The 23,523-nt window shown below is 34.5% G+C and overlaps 2 protein-coding genes across 7 annotated transcripts in view; one reads left to right on the forward strand and one right to left on the reverse strand.

Moving 5' to 3' along the window:
• DIAPH3 (diaphanous related formin 3) overlaps nucleotides 1-23,523 on the reverse strand; it is a 445,793-nt gene that overhangs the window by 88,310 nt on the left and 333,960 nt on the right. For all 4 annotated transcript variants that reach the window (XM_056806852.1, XM_056806851.1, XM_056806853.1 and 1 more), the window contains 2 exons: nucleotides 23,389-23,484; nucleotides 22,832-22,891 (listed from right to left, as the gene is read on the reverse strand). In XM_056806852.1, coding sequence (XP_056662830.1) covers nucleotides 22,832-22,891; nucleotides 23,389-23,484 — 156 coding nt within the window. Of the gene's footprint in view, nucleotides 1-22,831; nucleotides 22,892-23,388; nucleotides 23,485-23,523 lie in introns of those variants that run through there.
• The window catches only part of HDAC8 (histone deacetylase 8), a 41,190-nt gene that overhangs the window by 11,625 nt on the left and 6,042 nt on the right, over nucleotides 1-23,523 (forward strand). The window lies entirely within an intron of this gene.

Genomic DNA, 23,523 nt, shown 5'->3' on the forward strand with positions numbered 1-23,523 from the left:
TTCTTTCTTTCAGAATATTTTTCCCCCCAAAGGTCAGCTTAGGAACCACCACATCTACAAGCCTTTCACAATGTTTCCTAGTGTCTTTTCCTATGTATTATTTAACTTTTAATTTATGTTTTTTTCTGCATCTACATACACATAGATATGTTATCACCACCCCTCCAACAGAATGAAATTTCCTTAAGGATAGGGACTATTTTGCTTTTGTCTTTATATCCCTAGCTTTTTGCATGGCTAGCTTAACCTAACACATGGTCAGAACTTAATATTTGCCTAATGTAGAACAAATTGTGGGAAAGGGGTTCAAAGGTACTACGGTTCTGATAAAAAAAAAATTGGCAGATACAAATTAAATATTTCCTAACTCCTCTTCATGCATTAAAACATAATGCATTGTTAACATAAAAATATATTCTGGATATGTGTTGTGCCTTATTAGGTACTATGCCAGCTTAAGTATAGGGAAAACCAGTTCTTGTCCTTGGAATGCATGAACAGTAAGAAAAAAATAGACAGACTCAATCACAATATCAAGTAGAAGTACATTTTCAATCTGTAGCTATATCAGAAAATGGAAATATGATTTTATTATTTCATTTGCCAAAGCCAAATGAAGCAGGTAATGCTTTGTGAAATTATATGGAGTACCTTCTCTGAATCAACAGCTTAATCACGGATATTTTTAATGTATTAAAAAAAGACAATAATCATCCTTGAAAATAGTAGCTATTAACTTTTACTCCTTTTTCTTTCTGGCCCCTCACAAAAGATTATTGTGATGGCCTATTAATTCATACATATTTCATGCCACATTAATCTTTTTAAAATATAATTTTCTATGTCACTTCCCTGCTCTTCTAAAACTTCTAATGTTCCTATAACCCATGAGATTAAATCTGAACACAGGCTAGAATTCAAGACTCTTCAAAATTTGGTCTTATCTACCTTTCAAGATTTATCTCCCTTTATTTCTCTAGAAGAGTTCTCTATTCCAGCCAGAATGGTCTACTTAATAGTTTCTAAATATATGCCACTTGTGCTCTATTTGGCCCAACCTTGCCAACTCCAAGATTTCAAAATTCGACTTGCCTTTCAAGATGCCACAGAAATTCTATTATACACTTGCCTGCCCCACCTGGATATGACTCTCTCTTCTCTGACCACCTATAGCACCTACTACCTCTTATTCTTATATTAGATGTGAGTTCACATCTGACCCCAGACTCATGATAGGATCCTGGGCAAGACTCTGTTTGACTCAATTTCATCAACTATAAAATAGAGATAATAACAGCATCTGCCTGGCACGGTTGTAGTGAGGATAAATGAGATAGTATTGATAAAGTGCTTAGCAAACAAAGCATCTGGCAACTTTTAGGTACTCTCTATATATATATTTAAGTATTTATAATTATAATAAATTTATTTATATATAAAATAAATAAAAATAAATATATATATAAAAATTTAAAAAATAATTATATAAGTGTGTGTGTATATATATATAATTATTCCCTTTTCCTTCCCCCTCAGTTGTTATTAAGTTTGTTAGCTACTGCCTAGTATATTGCTTTCCATGTAGTAGAAATGTAATAAATGTTTGCTTAATTGACTCTAGCCTTTCTAACTAGATTCCTGCAGGCTCCTCAAGGGCAGTGATAATCTTTAATATCTTTGAATAACCCACAATTAATTTATTAAACTTATTAACTTATTAAAAACGAATTCACATTTTCTGGATGTTTTTAAATAATAAGAATAATAATTAACATACCACTGGACCCAGGATTCCAACACCAAGATATTGGGACTGTCTTTGTGCATCAGCTTTTCCACTTAAATCTCTTTCACGCACAAGTATCTTTGTGCACTATATGGCACTTAACAGTTTGCAAAGCAATTTACAAATATTACCTCACTGTACCCTCACAATACGAGAGAGAAAGTGAAAGAAAGAGAGAGAGATTAGTATGACCCTTATTTTACAGATGAGGAAACTACCAGACAGAGGTTAAGTGACTTGCCCAGAGTCACATAGCTAATAAATGACTTAAGTGACAGCATGAATGAGTCTTTTTGACTTCAAGTCCACTGCTTTATGCATTGTGACACCTTCCTGCCTTTTATATAATCATCATCATAAAACATTTTCCTAAAAAATTAGACATTAAAATTAAGGTTTTTAAACCCATAAAAGATTGAGGTTTATAAATAAAAAGTTAGGACTGCTACAAAGTCCATGACAACAACAAAAATAAAATATATTGGGTTATACACCTTAGTCTTCACTTTCTTTGATTTAAAAAAAAAAATTACTCCTTTTCCAGTTCCCAAAACAAAGCAAGACAATTGTCCGGGAGAGTACCTGTTGCTGAAAGACTAATTTGTGTAATGATGGTGGCTTTGTAATCTGCAGGATGGAGGGAGTAATGCACTAACCAAATCAAAGATACATGAAATAATTATTGTAGCAGAAGAAAATAGACTACTAAACAATCTATCTAGTTATTAAAAATATGAAAGTTTTACTTTTTTGCAATACAAATATGAAGCAACAAAGACTATATTTGAAGGAAAAATTTCTAAGAGTTCCCTATGAGCATAATAATAATGACAAAGCTAACATTTATATAGCACGTAACTATGTGCCAGTTACTGTACTGAGCACTTTTAAATTAATATCTCATTTGATTCTCAAAGTAATCTTGGGAGGTAGATGCTATTGTTATCCCCATTTTATAGATGAGAAAACTCAGACAAGAAGAGGTTAAGTGACTTTCTCTTCTAATAAGTGTCTGAGTTTGGATTTGAACTCAGGTCATCCTGACATCAGGATCAGCTATATGTCTACTGTGTCACTCTCTGCCTACATATGACTTGTCTAAAGTCACACAGTTAGAAACTAGAAGGGCTGAGATTTTTTTTTTAATTTCAAATCTAGCATTCTTTCAAATGTTTATATTGCCTCCATAACTTCTTATATAAAATCCTATGGTAGATGTGGCTTTAATTTAGCAACAATATTTTCTGACCTTTCATTAGTGATTCACATTACTGCTAAATAATATGCAAATAATAAGCAAATAATAATAATAAATAATAAGGCAAAGGATGAAATATTCCAAATAACCTTTATTCTTAAAAACAAGCAAACAAAAATGTATGCTCATGGCCTGTGAGTCTTTTCTTTTGTATTTCCCATCACTTTTATTTTACTCTCCTATTACATGTGTAAGTCTTATTTGTCTTTATTTACCTTGCTGTGACCTAAAATCCTAAAATTCAAAGCAAAAATTATATTGATTTTTCTATACCCCCATTAATTCTTTATATATCTATATTGATCACTTAATCAATGTGCAGAATTGAATTCTATATTAACACTCAATAATTCAGGAATCTAGAATTCTTTCAGTTGTACTTCCACCTGCAAAGCCGATGTGAGTAAGCATGTAAGTCAGGCTAACTCTAGGCATCACATAGGACTGGAATGCCGCTATTTAGGGTTGTGGAGTGAGAGTGGGACTAAACTCTGCTTGCCAGTCCCATGACACTCTGTGATGATTTGCATACCTGAAAGGAGCCGAGACTCCTGATTGGCTGAGAGTCTTCTCTGACAGGGCACAAGACACTGAAGCCTCCTAAGAGGATCCTTCCCCTTATTGAGATCTTTTTCCATCTTCGCTTGAATGGAAATGTTTTAACTTGTTTCCAGTTGAAAGATTCCTTTACTTTTGTGTATTCTTTGGACTCTTCTGATCTGGATAAATCCCCCCAACTTCTGTCTGCTATTTTGCTTGAATAAAGGCATTTATTTGTTATATGCAATAGTCTTTTGTATAACCATTATTTAGTGGCAATATTAAAAAATTACTTTTCTCTAATGAGAGATCAAGGACAATGCATTTAATTCTGAACCTATTTTGCACCCAGAACACCAATATTTCATGGATAATCATAATTCTAGCCTAATATCCTTCTTACAGATAGGTATGTGAAGGATAATTAGTTTGCCATAGATCTCTTGCTCTCCACAAAAGCAGAAACTAGTCTTAGTCTCTTTTGGAGAAAGATGGGCCAGATTGCAGATAGGCCTTTGATGAGCATCTACATGGAGTATCCTATACTTTTTTCATTTTTATAGGAGGTCTTACACTCTAGAGAAAAAGCTGTGAAGTACTAAAACAAACTAGGAATAAAAGAGATTTCAATCTAGTAGACATCTTATAGTCATTTTATTTATACAGATTATCAGTGAGGTGTCATAGTAATGACATCTACAAAGTGGCCCCTTAAAGAAGATGAGGCAGGAATATGTTCTAGGCATAAGAGGATATTTTGAACAAGTGCACAGAGATGATTATGGGAAATTTAATAACATTAGGGTCTCCCACGCTAGTTTGCAATAATTGTCTGATTGCCAATCTCATTAATCCCAAATAACTCAATATGCAAATACTGAATAAAAAACCAGGAGTGAATATTTATTTATTTATTTATGGCACCTAAAATATACCTTAGAATGTGGAGAAAAGCTACGAGAGCTAAAAGTTAATTAAGTTAGAACAAAAATAAAGTATGGGGACAACAGGCACATCAATGCATTGATGGTGGAGCTTAAATTCATCTATGCATTCTCCCCTTTCTCTTTATGTTATTCTCATAAGTCCAATACATTTACAAAGCCAGCCAAGAGAGGAGTTGTGATTTTTATTTCAGAAATCAGGCACACCCTTTCCCCACAAATCACAATTCTAGAATTCCTAGGAATCAAGGAAAATTAATAATCATAACTAACACATCAGTGATAGGAATTATCCTGTATAAAAAGGCAAAGTTGAGAAGCCACCAATGCTTTTGGTACCTTCCACAAGTGAGTCTGACGTATACTTAGAGACTTGAAATATCCTCCATCTCCACACCTCCTCAGGGTCTTGTTTGGTTGTTGGAAACATCCTTCAACAAAACTCTTTTGAAGTAAGTTTTTTTCATCATCTCTCTTTTGCCTTGCTAATATGATTGCTGAGTTATAACAAAATATCTTTAAATGCTGCCTCAAAATTTTGGAAATAATATTGCCAGGGGAGATTAATCACATCTCTACTCCTAACTCTGGCAACTAATTCAAACATATGTAAGATTGAGGTTTGGAGAGCTAATGTGAAAGAAGCCAAAGTAGCACAGAAAATAATGCCAGGACTAGAAAGAGGAGGACCGGGGTCCAAATCTGGCCTCTGCCACTTCCTAGCTGTGTGACCCTGGGGAAGTTATTTAATCCCAAGTGCCTAGCACTTATCATTCTTCTGCTTTGTGTCAATTCTGAGAGGGCAGGGAAGGGAAGGGAATGTTGGATTTAATGACCTCCAAGTTTCATTCTAGTTCTAAATCTAAATCTAAATAAAGCTTTTATTTCTTTCACATCTGGGCCTCAGATGAAGCTTAAATACTTCAGTAACATAAGGAGAAGATAAGACTCATTGGAAAAGACTCTGATGTTGGGAAAGACTGAAGACAGAAAGGAGTAAAGAAGAGCTTCAGATGGATAGACAGGCAGTGTCAAAAAACAATAGACTGAAGGACCTAGCATGCTGTGGTCCATAGCATCACGAAGAGTCGGACATGACTGAATGTCTGAACAATAACAAAAATGGGCTTCAGAAGGCTATTCTAGGTTTTGGAAACTGTGTGAGTAAATATCTCCTCAAAACCATGGTTTCCGAGTTCCCAACAATTAATTTATTATTTTTACGAGCCTAGGATATGTCAGAGCAAAGGAAGCAAGATAGAATTAATCAAATAGCTTAGCAAACTGAGGAACGAGAAAAGATTTGCCCAAAAGCACATTACTGTTTTCCACACTTCATCATTCTTCAGTGGAGGAAAGAGGACACTCACGAGCGCGCGCACACACACACACACACACACACACACCCACCAGGAGATAAGAAACAAGGTACACTGATGTCCCAAGTCAATCATTTCTCCATTTCTCCTAGGAATATCAACATTTGGCATGGGTCTTTCTCTCATAGGACCCTCAGTTCTTTTGTAAGCCCTCAGACTAAGACAATGTGAAATAGAAATCAGGTTTTATTTGGACTGGCAGAAAACACAAAATACAGACAAACTCAAGCAGCTCTACTATCTTTCAGGAAGTCGCGCCTACTTTCAGGATCTGTGTAGCTCCTATGGCTCATAATTACCTGCTAATGAATAACTCAACTAATCCATTCTTGCTGTTTCCTATTTGAGTTTTATCTTGCTTACCTTTCCATCTAGATCTTATTCTAAGGCTGACCTCAAGAGTTCCTAGATGTCCTCTCAGTGATTTTCACTGCTGCTGCTACTTTAAAAGCCAAGAACTTACATTAGCACCAGAATAAAGTGAATGAGGCCCAGGGATGAGAAGCAGTCATAGCCTTCTCCTGGTCTGGAAAAACTGAACAATTTTAAATAATATAATAGCTACAAATAAGGAAGTGTTTAGGGTGAAAATAGTCCCTTTAATCCACTATTGCTAACTCCAGGCCAGTTTCATTCTTTGTATCAGCTTTTGAAGTGCAAAGACTAGAATAAATTCTGACATGTACCATGTATATACCTCATAATGATGTAATGTGTCCTTAGTACTTTGACATACAAATTCCTTATTATTTATTAATATTTTATAACTTAAAGTACTTCAATAAAAAATTCAAAGAAAATATGGCCAATTATATTTCTGCACATTATCTGAGGGTCACTTCTAGTCTGATATTATATCAGCCCCCTTTTAATGGCTCATAGTTTGTTGAATTAATGCTATATTTGTTATGAGTAATTTTATTTTATTGGTAACCCATTCATATACATCTATATGCAACTACAAACATATTTAAGCTCAGTTTTCTTTGAAAATGCCAAGAAAATAAAGGGACAATAAAAAATTTTAAATATGTTTTTAAAAGTATATGTATTAGATATTACTGTCATTTTCTCATATAAAAATATTGAACTTGTTAATGATGATTCAAAAATATTAGACTAGATTCACAGTGAGAATAAAAATTTCTTACTTTGGGGGGCAAAAAGCTTTTATTCACAGCAAATAAAAAAATAATCAAAATAAATTTAACAACTCTTAGTATAGTCTATATACTATAGCTATATACTATAGCTATGCAGTCTATAACTGCAACCTTATTTCCTAGATTCATTACAGACATGTCCAGTACAGATGGTGAAGCTGTAGTGGAAATACAATGTAATGACAATAAAAGCATTCTTTCTCTAAGGATGGGATCAGAAGATAAGCAGGAGTCAATCTAGGAATCTATAACTTGGCAAATCCAATCATTTTAAATTCACATTATTCTTGGCAAATCTGCAGGATAGCCTAAATGTTTTCACAAGAACTGACAGTTTGTGCTTGCCAGGAAAACAGATTTTTAAAACTTCAGTACACTCTCCCCACCTCACCCCCTTTCTTTGTTCCCTATTTTAAACATATCATCTGGGACTTGTTTATTTAGTAGGACTAAAGAAGGAAATTTGAAACAATGCAAGACAGAAGAAAGGGAGACAAAGCCAAAGTAAAATACTAAGAAGACATAATTGCAGAAACAAGACCGAGTAAAAAGTTTACAAACATTTGATAGTACTGCTATCAAGCTTATCCCGTGCCTAGTGCACTCAGCTCATAAAGAATGGGAGCTGGGTGAGAGGTATGATCTTGTGGACAGGACTCTTGTAGGTAGCAATGGGAAGATTTTCATTAGCCTTCAGGTAGGTAGAGAGTGTTCATGCCCCAAGAGAAATGGCCTGGCCCACCATCTCCAGCAATGGTGCCACAGGTTGTCTTGTTGGTTTCAAAAACATGACTGAGGTGGTAAAACCCTTGTGCATATTCAACAAGGGCTAAATTAGGTGGATCTAACCATTAGGGGTCTTCATGGAAAAACAAAGTCCAAAGGAAAGGTTCTTTCATGTCCTGGATTTCTGACTTCACTTTTTTTACTGTCTTCAGTCACTAAAAGCATACCAAAAGGGCAGTAAACAGATTAATAATCACTAAGGGCAATTTTTCCCCCCAAGTACATTCTTTATTTGGGAATCTTGTAACTATAAGACAAACTAGTATTTAATTAACAAGGACCAGAATAGTTCCTGATACAATTATTACTATAGTTCATTCTAATAAAAATTTAGCTATAATTGAAGGTTAATATGCAAATTTAGATACTATATATCAAAACCATGGTAGTACTGGCAGTACTATAAAGAAGTTCCACTCATTTTAAGTCCATTTCAGCCAAAACACTTGGTCTCTTCTGCTTATGTGTATATATTTTAAATCAATATAAAATGTATTATTGTAGCAAATTTTTAAACTACTCTAATTTTATTATATTATTGTCAATAAAATCTTTTAAAAGGAAGCTGTAATAATGGTACTTCAAATGTTTTTACTGACCTTTTATATGATTTATTTTCTTTTCAAAGTACCTAAAGCAATTTGGGTTTTGTTATAAATTAACTACCTGCCATTTCCCCCATGCTGAAGCATATTAGAATCCACCCGAGTTTTAACATATTTTTGCCAGCCAGGTCACACACATCTAAAAATAAGGATTCATAATGAAAACATTACTGGGGGAGTAAACTGGTAAATTGTTTCTGGTAGCCTTTATGAATTCCAATAAACTACTTCCAATCTTTCCAATGAATCCCTTTAACCATAGGTCATATTATTGGTTTCATATTAGAAACAAAAGTAAGAGTACATCATAGGTCTTGCTCTTAGGCTTCTGGATTTGTCAGTGTTGAGACTAGGCCTAGATACAGGTGGTTAAGAGTTGCCTAGCACCTATCTCTATGCCATAAGTCCCTTCTTAACAGGGTTTAAAATGATCTTGTCTTCCCTTTAAATCCCAGATCAACAGTTGTCAGAGTGTGAGTCAAGCTGTGCCTCTGCCCACACAGTGGCACTGTCAGCCCTGTTGGTTGCTCAAACAATTTTTAAACTGAGCAGCCGGTTGCCTTCAGCGGCAATGCTTTGGGGGGCACTCCGTGCTGTTCACCCAAAGTCTCTGGCTGCTCTACAACTGTGCTAGTTAGGGGATCGACAGAAGGAACAACAAATGGCTACAATTAGCATTCGCCCTGCTCCCTCAACAGAATTTCATTGCTATGGCAACTGGAGTTGCCCAGACAACAGGAGGCTCTGGCTTTGGCTGGTGTACTGCATTATAACCACTACTGAACAGAACAGCCAGAGTTCACACTCATACTTCATGGCACTAGGGCTCTTTAATTAATAACAGAAGACTTTTTAAGCTTTCTAACCTAATGTACACATAAGACTTTTAAAAGCCACAACAAAATATCATTATTACACCTTTCTTTAAAAATAAAACCCACAAAGATATCTGGAATGTAGGTAAAATAGCCAAAAGCAAAAACTCCCATGTAAATGTGTCTCTTCCCTTCCCCTGTACTCCCAACTGGGTTATGTGACATTTATTTCATAAAAATTAAGGAAAGAGAAATTGTCTTTTAAAAAATATCAAGGTTGTTTAAGCAGTAAGAGTCTGCTACTCAGGTGGATAATAATCCTTAGGAAAGTGAAGACAAGAGAAGCCTAATATAATTATCACAAAGGCTGGTTAATTCAGACTAAGTTGAAATATTCCATTGGAATCCATAATGTGTTAATAGATTGTTTAGGGATTTGAAATGTCAGCTGGTCTTTTAAACTGTTTAAAACCAAACAAACTAGAGAACATCAGGCAGGCTGTTTGTGAAACATTCAGAGAGCAAGAAATAACAAAAAGAAAATTGGAATGAGTTCTGTAATAACACAAGTTTTAAAAAATGGAGGTATTCATCTTAACAGCACAAAATTAGGCACTTGGATAATGATCATTAATGATTCTGTGGCAAAGCTAAGTAGTTGGCATATAAGCACTTATGGTGATATACAATATTACAGGCAAGATCCAGGAATGTTGGAAGAACCAACAAGCTTCATTTGGCAGAGACTGGGTTGTGTGATACTATAGTTGACATTCTACTTACACACTAAATCCAAAGAGATGTTCCTTTTTCTGACTATTTTTGACAGAGCAGAGACAAACATTTTTATAACTATTCAAAGTACAGTCCGCTTATAGCTGTAGGTGCATTTGTTGTTGTTTATTTCAGTTTGTGACCCCATCTATGGTTTTCTTGGCAATAATAATGGGGTGATTTACCATTTCCTTCTCCAGCTCATTGGACAGATGAGGAAACTGAGGTAAACAGGGTTAAGTGACTAAGGGTCACAAAGCTAGTAAGTGTCTGAGGCCAGACTAGAACTCAAGAAGATGAGCTTGCCCGACTCTAGGTCCAGCATTCCATCCACTGCACCATCTAGCTGCCACTAGTAAGCATGAAACAATAATCAACAATACTGCAGAAACTTTATAGAATCTGAGGAGTCTCTATTTTTTTCTTTTTTTATGGTTTGCAATCTCTTCTCTTTTTATTTTAAAATTGGGGCATTTTCCTTGTCTCTATGACTTTTAAAATTTTCCATATTTTATTATTCCCCCAATTATATTTTAAAAAATCTTAATCTTTGCTTAAAGTTTGAGTCAAATTCTACTTCTTCCCTTTCTTACTTCTCCAAAAAGGCAACCTATCTGATATACATTCTACATGGACCATAGATCTTTTCAAAAGCACAATAAAGACAACTACTATAATGAAAGAAAAGTAGACAAGATAGGTATAAAGGAAAAATTGCTGGAAAAATCGAATGCCTTTAATAAAATGAAAAAAATTAGCATAAGTAGAAATATAATCTCTCATATAAAAATGCTTAGAGAGACACAGACTGTTCTGACAAAGTAAGGGAAAACTGGTCCCTTAGAGAAATGTATTGAGAGGGCTTGTCTAAAAGCACAGCAGTTAGGCAAAGTTTGCTACAGTCCATTGAGGTCCATCAGATCATTTATTTATTACTGTTTTTAGACTATCGAGTAACTAGAGAGATTGAAGGAGTATTACTTGAACAGAAAGGTAATTTTTGTGTGAGTTTTATATCATAAGGCAGAGATTACAACAAAGGCAAAGTGGCCTTGACTTGAAGCATAGAGTCAGAAGATCTTGGGAATTGAAGACAAAGAAAATGATATGCTACAAAAAGAAGGAAGAATACAGAAGTGTAGGAGTTAACCAAAATGGACCAGCAGGTTTTGCAGATGATACAAAGAACTGTTTAAATGAAGGGGGGAGCACTGATGTGGTTGAAAACTGGTTGGAGGAAAACAGAACCCACTGCTGTTTAAAGAGCTGTCTCTGCTTATTATTCTCTAGTGTTTTCTACAGCTTGAAACAGGGAAAATCCCTTAGGGGTGGCTAGGTTGCCCTTTAGTGTATACCTGCACCTTAAAAGTGAGAAAGAAAACCAACCAATAAAACAGGAAACATTTACTAAGCACTAACCATGTGGCAGGCACTGTGCTAAAGGCTAGAAATACAAGAGTCCTGGTCTTCAAAGAGTTTCCAATCTAATGAGAAAAAGATAAAACACAAAATGAAGCTGAAAAGCAGGAGGGTTGAGGAGGGAGCAGAAGGTAACTTGTCAGGGCATAGAACATGAATAGGTTGACTGGCAGCTCTCTTTAACCAGATATTGGGGGAGGAACTCTCCTCTACCCTCCATTCAAAGAGTTTTCAAGGAATAGAGGTGAAGGATAAGCTTTTTAGCTATTTTTTGCTAAGAGCTATATTAGTGATTTTTGCTAAAAGAGATGAACATTTCTCACCACCTTGCTAAGCACTGCTGTGTGCTAAAAGATCCTGCTAGGGCTTCTGTAGCAGAGAAATGGCTTTGACAATCAGAACAGCTATTGGGATCAGAAGAGGAGTAGACAGCAGAGAACAAGTTTTGTCCAGAAGTGAAAAAATGGTGCAAAATATGCTCTAAAAAAATCAAGGGCTGTTATCCACAGACTTTTATGAGTTGAGCCAGGTCTATTGACTTCATTATTCAAGTAACTCTGTCCTAAGATCCAGGTAAGCATATGCCCACTCTTCCCTATGGATGCAGCATACATTGGTGGGATAATGTGACCCAGATTATGGATTTACTAGTGGGTTTGATTACTGTTGCTTCTGCCTTCTAATGAGTAAATATTGCAATTACTGTTGCTTTGGAGGTGAATAGTAGCAGAGAATGCCTCCAATCATGATTAGCCCTAAGACCCTGATAGTGGTATCCAAATGGCTGTCCCATAGAGAACCAGAGTGACTTTCAAAAGTGGATACACGTGAGTTGAATAATCTAGTCCTAAACTGTGAGGAAGAGAGCCTAGGGTCAGTTGAGATTGGTGCTGTGGCCAGCATATACTTTATTTGTTTATTTTTTTAGCAGCCCATCCCTCCCCACACTATCGAAGGCAAATATATATAAAGTATATCTTTTGTATTTCTACTTTTTAGTTCATTCTTTGGAGGTGAACATTCACAAGATATCCAACAAACATTAAATCTGTAGCTGTATATTGTTCTTTCTCTTGATTCTACTTATTTCACTTTTCATGATCTCAGTTCTTTCCAAGTTTGAAAAAATTAATCTGCTTATCTTTTCTCATCGTATAGTAGTATATCATCATGATCATGCCACAATTTGTTTAGCCATTTTCCATTTGATAGACATCCTCAGTTTCTCATTCTTTGCCACCACAAAGAAAACTGCTATAAATATTTTTGTTCTTTTCCTGTTTTCCCTGATCTAGGGAAGTAGATTTCCCCAGGATATACTTCTATAAAGCTCCTCCATACCCCCAAATTATTAGCAAAAATAACCTCCAGAGTTAGATAACTGCTTTCAAACACTGGTATTCACCACTTCATTTCATTATTAGTAAAACAATATTAAAGATCATAATAGGGAAACTGTGATATGTGTGATAGGGAAACTGATCACTTCCAATAATAGTTGACTCATTGACCTCATTAATCCTAATGGCCTAAAGAAGAAAGCTATAGTTCATTAGGGGAAGGCTCAGAATACCAGAATCCTGGCCAACTTTAATTTAGATGCAGGATTATATCAGGTTGAGTGGGCTTGGAGGGAGTCCTCCTGAAGTGAACTTCAGGAAGAAAGCATAATGATGGCAAGAGTCTACTTACTAAAGGTCAGAGAGAAGATAAAAATGGAGGAACCATGCAACTCTTTAAAAGCATTTATAAAGCCCAGAGTGGGAATCTGATGACCTTGGACCCAGAAAAGAAAATAACAGTAGGAGCCTCTAATCCATAATCAACTTCAAAGAGCTTGAGGTATACCCAGCAGTTGTGGCATGCCCTGGCATTCCCAGCTCTTCTGTGTTTCCTTTCACTTTTTGGAGGGTATTTTTTGGAGGTGGCAGATAACATAGAGAGAGAGAGAGAGAGAGAGAGAGAGAGAGAGAGAGAGAGAGAGAGAGAGAGAGAGAGAGAGAGATGGGGTCAGCAAGTGTTCAACTATATCCATAGTTTCAGCCATCCACAGTAGACCATGGAACACATCCCCCACAGATCCAGAGACCTACTCTCTGATCTCTTGATCTCCCAAGTTGTCTGACTACAAAACTGAGAGGAGTAAAGGAACCATTTTTCTTTTGTCCTATTTCACACATACATGCATACATCATATCACAATTTCTTGGGAAGCTGCTATTTCCTGATTATCAAATGCTAGAGACTATACCTATTTTGAATATTATAGGGAAAGGGAATAAGAAGAATTTTTATTTATTTTTCTGCATTAACTAACTTGCTATATATTGTCTTCACTAAATACTTTAAACTTTTGTGGCTTCTATAGAGGTAAGTGACTAGGGGAATGTTCAGAAAAATGGAGATTTGAGCCACATTTTCATAACTAGAATTGCTCAAAGTAAACTAAGGCAAAAAAATGGGTCAAATAATTTAAATGAAGATATCAATAGATTAAAAAAGTTTTAGGAAGCCATTTTAAGACTAAGGCACTGGCTTTTATCCTCTTTATTGTTTTATAATATACCTGTATATGTTGAGGTACTCAAATCAACCATATATTACATATACAAACAATTCTCATGAAACAGGAAATATGCTAAGAGCAGTATAAGCCTCTCCACATTTTCTTATGTGACTGTATGAAAGCCTAAAAAAAGCTTTAGTTCAGAATTTTAGGATTAATTGCATATAAATAATTATATTATAAATAAACGACATTAATCGGGCTAGGGAGGTTGTCTTGGACTAATTTAGTGTATAGGTTAGGGCTGGTGTATTTGCAGGTATAAAAAAACAGGTAAATTAGAGATCAAAGTAGATATTCTACAGATATACAGCATTATCATATTTCAAATTGCAATTTTGATTTACTTTCTTAGGAAGAATTAAGGTTAGAGTGTTTCAGCTACCTTATGAGAATAAAGCTGAGACACTAAGGCAAGTTGAAGCACCAGCCTCAGAGCTTCAACCCCATTTCCTGTCCCTATACCAGCTAATTTGAACATCTATATTGATGTCCTCAAATACCCGAATCTTCCAATTCTCTAATCTCCTCAACCCAACTATTTATTTCTTTATTGCCCTAATTATGAATGATCATATCTTTGATCACACCAGCCCAATAAGTGATCGAATTTAATGACAAAACATTTGGAAATTCCTTTATGAGATCAGAACCTACTCTGCACAGGTAGCTAAATTTATTCTTCATTCTCACCTAGACTTCTACTCCCTCTATCCCTGAGAAACTTTGGGTCATCAATCCTAATCCCTACTATCTTTCCCAATTCCAACCCTATAATTATAACCATTTAAACTCTATATTGTCCTCTACCCTCAAATCCCTTATCCCCTGTCCTATTGATGTTCAAATGTCATTAAAACCCAAACCTGTATTACTCCTAGCTTCTCTCCTATTCCTGTGCAGTAGAGGAGAGCAGGGAGCAGTCATTCAGCTGAGACAACAGGGACCACTAAAAATTTATGTTATCTAATCTGATCTGTCCCCTTCCCAGAAGACAACCCTTTAACACTTGCCCTATTGATTTTTTAACCAAATAGAGGCTATTCCTAACCTTGTCTCTGTTCAAGCCCTACATGCCAATCTCTCCACAATGCCAGATTATGTGGCATTATAATTAATCAAATAGAGACCATTCACTTCAGTGCCCTCATACCACATTCCCTACTTTCACCCTCAAATATTTCATTACTTTCTGCTCTTCTCATGATTGTCCTCTGAAACAGCCTTTCCCCATTCATTCCATATTTTTTTACTTTGAAATCATGAATGCAAATAGGCAAACATATATGTGTGTGTATAGAGAGAGGCATTATATGCATGCAGAGATATAGAAAGATATTGATATTTATACATTACCACACATACATATATCCACATGCTTAGTCAGTGAACATTTATTAGGTGCCTACTATGGCCCAGGCACTGTGCTAAGTATTGGGAATAAAAATAATGAATTAGAGAGTCCCTGCCTTCAAAGAGCTGATAATCTAATGGGGGAAAGACAACACACATAAGGAAGCTAAAAAGTTTATGAATTATGAAGTGTAGGCATATGATGGAACAATTTAAAAAATAGAGTCAGGTAGGAAATGTACATATACAGTATGTGCATAATGTAAAATATTATATGCATCCACATAGACATATAGATGTATCTTTCATTTATATAATATATATGTATGTACCCATATAATAACATACACTTCTGGAGGAAATGATGTAGTGGCAGGAATGATATACTTTAAATCAACACATCTGTGTAGGAAGAGTAATTTTAAAAAAAGCAATAACAAAATAATAGCTAGATTTATACAGCACTTATTATGTTAGGTACTGTATTAATCTTCACGACTATCCTAAATGATAGGTTCTGTTCCAATTTTATAGTTGAGAAAATTGATACAAGTAAAAGTTAAGAAAGTTGTCCCAAATCACACAAATGGTAAGTGTCTGAGGCTGAATTTGAACTCAGGCCTTCCTGATTCAAGGCCTATCACTCCATCTTCTGACATGCAAGTGCTAATGTGACTATGGACATATCACTTCATCTATCGGTTTCTTCATCTGCAAAATGGGAATAATATTTATACTAGCTATTTCACATAGCTGGTTTGAGTAAAGTACTATGTAAAACTGAAAGTGCCATACAAATATGTTGTGGTTGTTATTATTATTTTTGAAAAAGTGATAGAAATGACTATGTGAGGATTTTTCAAAATGCTGTAAGCAGAAACACCAGTCCCAGTTAGGTAGCTGAACAACCTCATTAGTCATTGAAGAATACAAATAACTCACCTGGAAAAATCATCCTTGCTGCCTAAGGACAATATCAGTCCTTTGAGATCTACCTTAAAATTCATTCTTCTTAGAAGCCTTCCTTAATTAACTTACATCTACTGAATTTCATTATTTCACATAATTGACCATTCCATGTATATATGAAAATGTATCTATTAGTTATATTAAATGCTTTCAATGTTTTTATTTAAACTATTGGACTTCATCATTTTTCATCTCCTCATATTAAATACTATGAGGTCAGGGACTACATTTAACACAGAATGTTTAGGCTTCATAGTACCTACTATAGTATCATGCTAGTTCTGGGTTCTCAATAAATGTTAATTGATAATGAAAAATATGGGCATGACTAGAGCAAAGTCAAGGTACCATCACCCGCAGGGTGGAAATGATATGAAATAAAATGATAAAATATTAAAACTTAATGAGCAGATTCTCAATTAAGGAATTGAGAATCTGCTCATTAAATTTGCAGATGACACTAAGCTGGGCAGGGGTTAAACAGTGTAGAAGACAGGAAAAGAATTAGAAATAACCTTGATGAATTAGAAAAATGATTAGTCAAAAACAAGACAAGGTTCAATTAAGACAAGTACAAATTGTATACTTAAAGTTAAAAAAACAAACCATTCAGATGAAGGATAGAGTAAGAAAAGCTAGACACACACACACACACACACACACACACACACACACACACACACACACACACACACAAAACCCCAACAGAAAATTCATTGGGAGATAACAGAATACAATCCACTGAGCCACCCAGCTGCCCCCCTTGCTTCATTTTTTAAGGAAGAAGTGAATAAGGAAAAGAAATAAAATTCATTTACAGTGAATAACAAAACAAATTTTTAATACTATGATCTTATGGCAATTACTTTTAGCAGAAACTAGGTTAACTTAGCAGAGAATAATTAACTGTTCTCTACCTTTCAATCAGTAACTGGCAAAATGAACAAGACCAGATTTAAAACTGATATTCAAGTCTGAAGACAGATTATTAGACAAGAAACTCCTAAAGAAAGCCAAAGCACAACGATCCTATGAGCTCTCATTTCTAGCCATTTGCTCTGCCCTGAGAGAATCAGCTAGAAATCCCTTAATGCACCGTGTCCTTCATTTATTTCTCCTACTGGACATTTGAGAGCATTTAAGAATGTTACTTTTTTTGAGTGGTGACTTGATGATGGATCCCACTGAATTAAAAGGATTCTGTTTTTTCTTCTTCTTCCTTTCTTTGGGACAGGGGAAGACTACCATCTACAGTACAATTAGAAAATTGGGTCTCTTACCAAATGATAAAGTATCAATAATAAAATACTGTCTATATTTTCTCACATATAAAACTTTCTGGCTTAACTATATTCTTATAATGTAAGCATTAAGAAGGATTTTAAAAAAGAGTCTTAGCTAAAGAGTATATCCAGGTTTGAAATCCCACAGTATTTTGATTTAATATCAGAACTGAATTGTGAATCAAATGTTGCTATGAACATTTTTTTTGAGATCACGTAAATCTAGATGCATTACAGTATTTATTAGTCTAACTTTTAATATGGATATGGTGGTAAATAAGTATTTTGTTTTTATTTGCATATTCTGGCATTGGCAGTTTTGTGCTGCATGAAGTGTTATAATGGAAAAATATGCACATATAATTTAATAGGCCTAATTATCACATTTCAAAATGAAACAAAATTGCCAGCATCTTTTAACCCTGAGGATGCTACAAAAGAATGCAAGAGTACTTAATAAAGCAGATGTATATGTTAAATGAATATTACTATCTTTTTCTTCTCTTCAATGAAATTTAGTATTCATTATTTCATGTATTCTGTGGACTTTTATTACAGAATTGTTTTATGATAGCTCCTTGGATTAATCAAGGAGAGGTTTGGTTGCTAAAGGTACACTGCAAACTTGTTCAATGATGTACATAGTATTTATTAATCATTATTATTTATGCTATTACCAGACTTAATAAATGTTATAGTTATTTTCACATTTAGTGAAGAATACTAGAACAATCTACAACAGAAGGGTAACTGGCATTAATATAGTCATTTTTCAGTTTTGTGTTTAATTTAGGTAGTATATTGCTTTTAAATACTTAAAATTTGTCACTACAAGTTAAAATTATAATTATAGGATGATAAATGGAGAGTTTATAGGACCCTCAGAGACTATCCAGTAAAACATCTTAAACTGAGGCCCAGATAGGCAGGCTTTTGAGGAGCTGGACTGGAATTCCCATTCTATCAAGTTGCTATGTGACATTGGGCAAGTCAGCCTTCCTGAACCATTTTCTGCATCTGAAGATTAAAATTTTAAATCATCATAATTAAAAGTATTAAAATTTTTAAACATTTAAGAGGAGTATGCTAACTAAATGAAACAAATAAAGGCCGCAATTATGGGGAAAAAAAACAAGTCTGTGAAAAATCTACCTCTTAGTAACCATACTCTCTCAGTGACACTGTAAATCTCAAAAGATATTAACAATTTACAAGGTAACAGAAAGACACATGTTAAATACCAAATGGATGTCTTACATTACTGTGGATGACTTGATTCAAGAAGTGGCATAAAGGAATTATTAAAAGTATCTATGAATTAGGAAGGAGGTAGTTAATGGTTATCTTAAGAATGAGATAACAGAAGAATAGTTTAAATATTAAGAGTCACCAAAAATATTTAATTGAAAAAAAAAAACTGCTATCACCAAAAAGAAGGCCTCTGAAGTGCTGAGAATCTTTTACAAAATAACTATAGGAAGACATGGACAAGAAAACATGAAGAGTTTATGGTTTCTGTTTGTGGAGTACTCATTGAAAGTAAGGAAACAGATAAGCAATCAATTCGTGGTAAAGTTAGAAACTATTTTTATAGTTCTCTTAAAAAAAAAAAGATGTTAATACTAATAAATAGGAAGTTACTTTTGCTTTGAATTCATTACCAGAGGTCATTTGGCCAGTGCTATATTTAGAACATGAAAGACCATCAAGATAAATGTATTTCCATCAAAAAAGCACAAATATATAGTGATTTGAAAATTAAGTCCCAAATGTCTTGGTTTTCAAAAAAGCAAGATTAACATGGGGTTCCATGGGTAAAGCATGAATAAAACCAATCTTATACATTTTTCTTAATGGAACATTGAATTAGAGGGGTAGGGGTAGTTATGGGGCAACCATACTGCTTTGCTCCTGTCTATAAGTTTAATTTGGGTTTTTTTCTTTTCAGAAGTAGAGAGAAAAGATCTTATCTATTAATATCAATATCAAGACTTTTTGTCAATTTTGGAATCCATCTGGCCTAAAGTCTTATTCTTACATTTTTTATGACATGGATATTTGTTATAATCATAAAGGTACATTATGGGTTCTGAAAAAATATATCATTATTCATTATTTAATTTCAATGAGGGTGGGGCTAGCAGGTAGTTAGTATGGGTTTTAAAGTAATGAGAAAGACAAGTACTAGTAACTTCCATAGATTCTAAAATCATATACTTCAGAATTGTTTAATATTCTATATACTTATGAATTAAACAAAATTATGCAATATACTGCACTTTGAGGGATACAAAGATGAATATGATATAATTTGTTGTTAATGGTAAAGTAAAAACAATAAAAAAGCATACGGAACAATGAACTTAGATGAGGATATCAGTTCAAATGCGTGTTTAGTGACAAAATATTACAAAGCAATGTAAATTAGGGCAGACAAGAATAATTTCCTAATGAAAATAAAAATCAAAGCACCAATAAAAATGTCATTACCTCAGAGATCTAAGAGTTTTGAGGAGCAAAAAAAAGTGAAATTAAACATCAACATTATTTAACATATTTACTACCACACTTATAAATGGGATCAAATGGGCAGCTTAATATCTTTAATAGCACAGATAACTGTCAATTCAGTTCCATCTTTAATGACACAATCACACCTTCTTTACACATTTTAAACTAATGACCATTCCCTACTCCTAGAAACCTCATCCTACAAGTTTCCAAGATATTATAATATATATGAAATGACTTTCTATATTATAATTTGATCTATCAATTAACAAGCATTTATTAAGCACCTCCTATGTGGCAGGCATATAGCACAGATGATATAAAAGCAAAACAAGAGCAGTTCCTGCTTACAAGCAGCTCATAATGTTGGGGACAACATTCAAACAACTATGTACAAATAGAATATATACAGAGTTGATGGAGATAATGAGAAAGAGAAGGCACTATCATAGAAGGGGATTGCAAAAGCTTCTTGTAGAAGGTGGAATTTGAATTAAGACTGAAGGAAGAAAAGGAATACAGGAAATAGAGTTGAGGAAGGAAAAAAGTCTAGGGTTAGTGGAAAGCCAATGAAAAAGGATGGAGTTCTGGTTTTTGTCCTATATAACTGACCACTACTTCATCTTTTCTTCTCATCCTCTGATAATGAATATTCTATAAGACTAATTGTCCAGATTATTGCATTCTATACATTCTCTTCCTTATAAAACTAATCTATTTTCATGGTTTCACCTGTCATCTCTGTGTATGTAGATGACAACCAAATCATCTCAATTCTGACCTCTATCTTTTTAACTCTTCTACAAGCATAGCTCCTACTGGTATTGTCTGGTTCTAATTCCTTTTTCTCATTGCCATGAGATTACTCTTCCTAAAACATTTGTATTCTGATATTCACTTCCACAAAAAAATTTATTCTAACCTCATTCACTTATAAGTCAGTATTAAAGAGTATGCATCTTTATGTTCTTCCTTCCTAACAACCTCACTCTTTTTCAATTCATGCCTTTAAGAGTACAAGTAAGTTTCATGATTTTGTGAGTCTTTAGAGGAATCAAAATAACTCAATGAACTTTTATGATAATAAGGACCATTGACTTAAACCTGTCCAAACTAAGTATTCTTATATTTTTCTCCAGGTAAATAGGACACATTTAAGTGAAAAGGGAATATGGTTTTTACTTTGTTAGTGTATCAACAAATATTTGAAGTGATATGATATCAGCAGAAAAGCACCAAAGAATTTATATAGATCTACCATCTATATCACAGAAAGCTAAAAGAAGGGGAAACAGGTGTTTAACAGAAATTTAAGAGTTCTCCAATTAAGTGTGAGTTCGAAATTATATACGTAGTGTTATAAGAGAGGGTATAGCATGAGAGGAGAGTCTGCAGGGGACAGATTTAAAGGATGGAGGCAGGAGACAAACAGGGAAAGTATTCTGGAATGTTGAAAAGAGGGTTGAGCTGAAAAGCTGAGAAGCAATGGGAGTCTCTCTGGGGGTTTGCTGACTGCAAGCATCTTGGAGGCTTGCTGCCAAGCTACATGGTGGATTACCTTTACCTGTTCATTGCTGTTAAGACCTGTGATTCCTGAGAAGAAGATCCTTGACTAGCTAGCCTGACTCAACACCCAGTCAAGTGTAGCTGTTAGTGAGTGAGATCTGAGTCCATCCTGGCTTGGGATCTTTCCCTGGGCCCTGCCAAACTTCCCACAGACCAGTACTGTAATATCAACTAAGCGGGGTTTTAGTGCAGAATTAGCTGGAGCAGGGACTGAGAATTTTAGGTAATTGAAGTGAGGAGTAGTGTAGACCAATTCTGTGAAGAATCTCCTTGAAGAGACATTTAGATGCTAGGGACTTAAGTTAGAGAAAATTAGTATCAGGGAACCTATATCCATTTCAACCTTTCCCAATTTCCTAGTTACTGAGTGGTCTGTGTGTTGATTTCAGATCAGACTCTGCCCTGGTTTGAGTTTCTGTTGGCCTTTCCACTCACAGTTAACAACCTGATACTGGCCCAATACAATTCATCCTCTCTCATCCCCGAAACCACCTCCCTAAAACAGTAGGCCAGTCTTTGAGTTAGTTAAACAAAAGCAATATTTAAATAAAAATTAAAATTGGCTTCTTTTATTTTTTTGTTGTTGATTTTTAACATATCACTTTTACAGTCTTTGTACTGGCTTCAATTTCTTTCTACAACAGCATACTATGAACCTTAATGATATTTATATCTCTGTTGAGATATTATTTGAATTATTTCAAAGAACAATGACTAACAGGATGAAATATAGGGAAGGAAATGGATCTCTTATTCAGTATTTTAAATTATTACCTTGAAATGAGATATTCCATGCTTCTACTTATTTAAAACATAATTCAGTGAGACCTTATAGCCTATGAAAAGGAACTCTGAAGAGCAATTATCAAAGATTATTGCATCATTGCTTCTGCAAACAATAAACTTGATGCTTCCTTTTTATAATCCAGTAAACGACCACAGAAAAATAAGAAACTATAAACAGTTGGAATCTTACATGATCTTTATACAAAATGGGTCTCAATCACATATTCACATTCTTACTTAGAAACTTAAGAGGATCAGAGCAACCTACTGAAATCAAAGATCAATAAAAGTAGACAAGAACATTCAATTTATAAATATTGTTGATTACCATGGTTACGAGCTTTTAGAACAGGCCTCTGTGAAATTGGACTAAGACTTTGTCGAATATCTATTAAAAAAAGAGAAATAAAAGAAACTTAATATAACAATCTACTCCTCTCAAGAAGTTTAAATATATTATCTAGATCACAACCCCCCACCTTGGGTAAATTAATATTCCTGGAAACAAGACAATGTTACACTACCAAAGAAATACTTGTTTCAGTAGACAATAATGTGATTTTTACCTGCCATTTAGTTTTTATATTATGATCTCCATGAAGATAAGATATATGTGGTTCTGTAGCTGAATTGTGTCATGCTAATAAATTTGTGGTAAGTTTAGTGAGCAGATTTATAAATGGGATTGATATCAGTCAACAGGAATGTGTATTTCTCAGGCATTTGTCATTTCAAGAAAAGAATTAAACTAAATGCTAGAAACTCTAAACAATTATAACCTAGAGCAATACATTCATAATGCATGCCTTTAAAGAAATAATTTTTAAAAGGTTCTTCTATGTTGTAATTCCCTAGAAAGTAACATGAAACAAGTGGAATATTCACCTTTAGGCCTTGGTGTCCTTTTTCTTCGGTCTCGGAAAGCAGCACCTGACTGCAAGGCCTCCAGCAGACTATCCATCACTCCTGTCTCATCACCCTCTGTGAAAAGAGATTGAGGGAATTCCATTAGCCCTGAGG

Source organism: Monodelphis domestica, chromosome 8, assembly GCF_027887165.1.
Source record: "Monodelphis domestica isolate mMonDom1 chromosome 8, mMonDom1.pri, whole genome shotgun sequence".
Classification (NCBI taxonomy): domain Eukaryota; kingdom Metazoa; phylum Chordata; class Mammalia; order Didelphimorphia; family Didelphidae; genus Monodelphis; species Monodelphis domestica.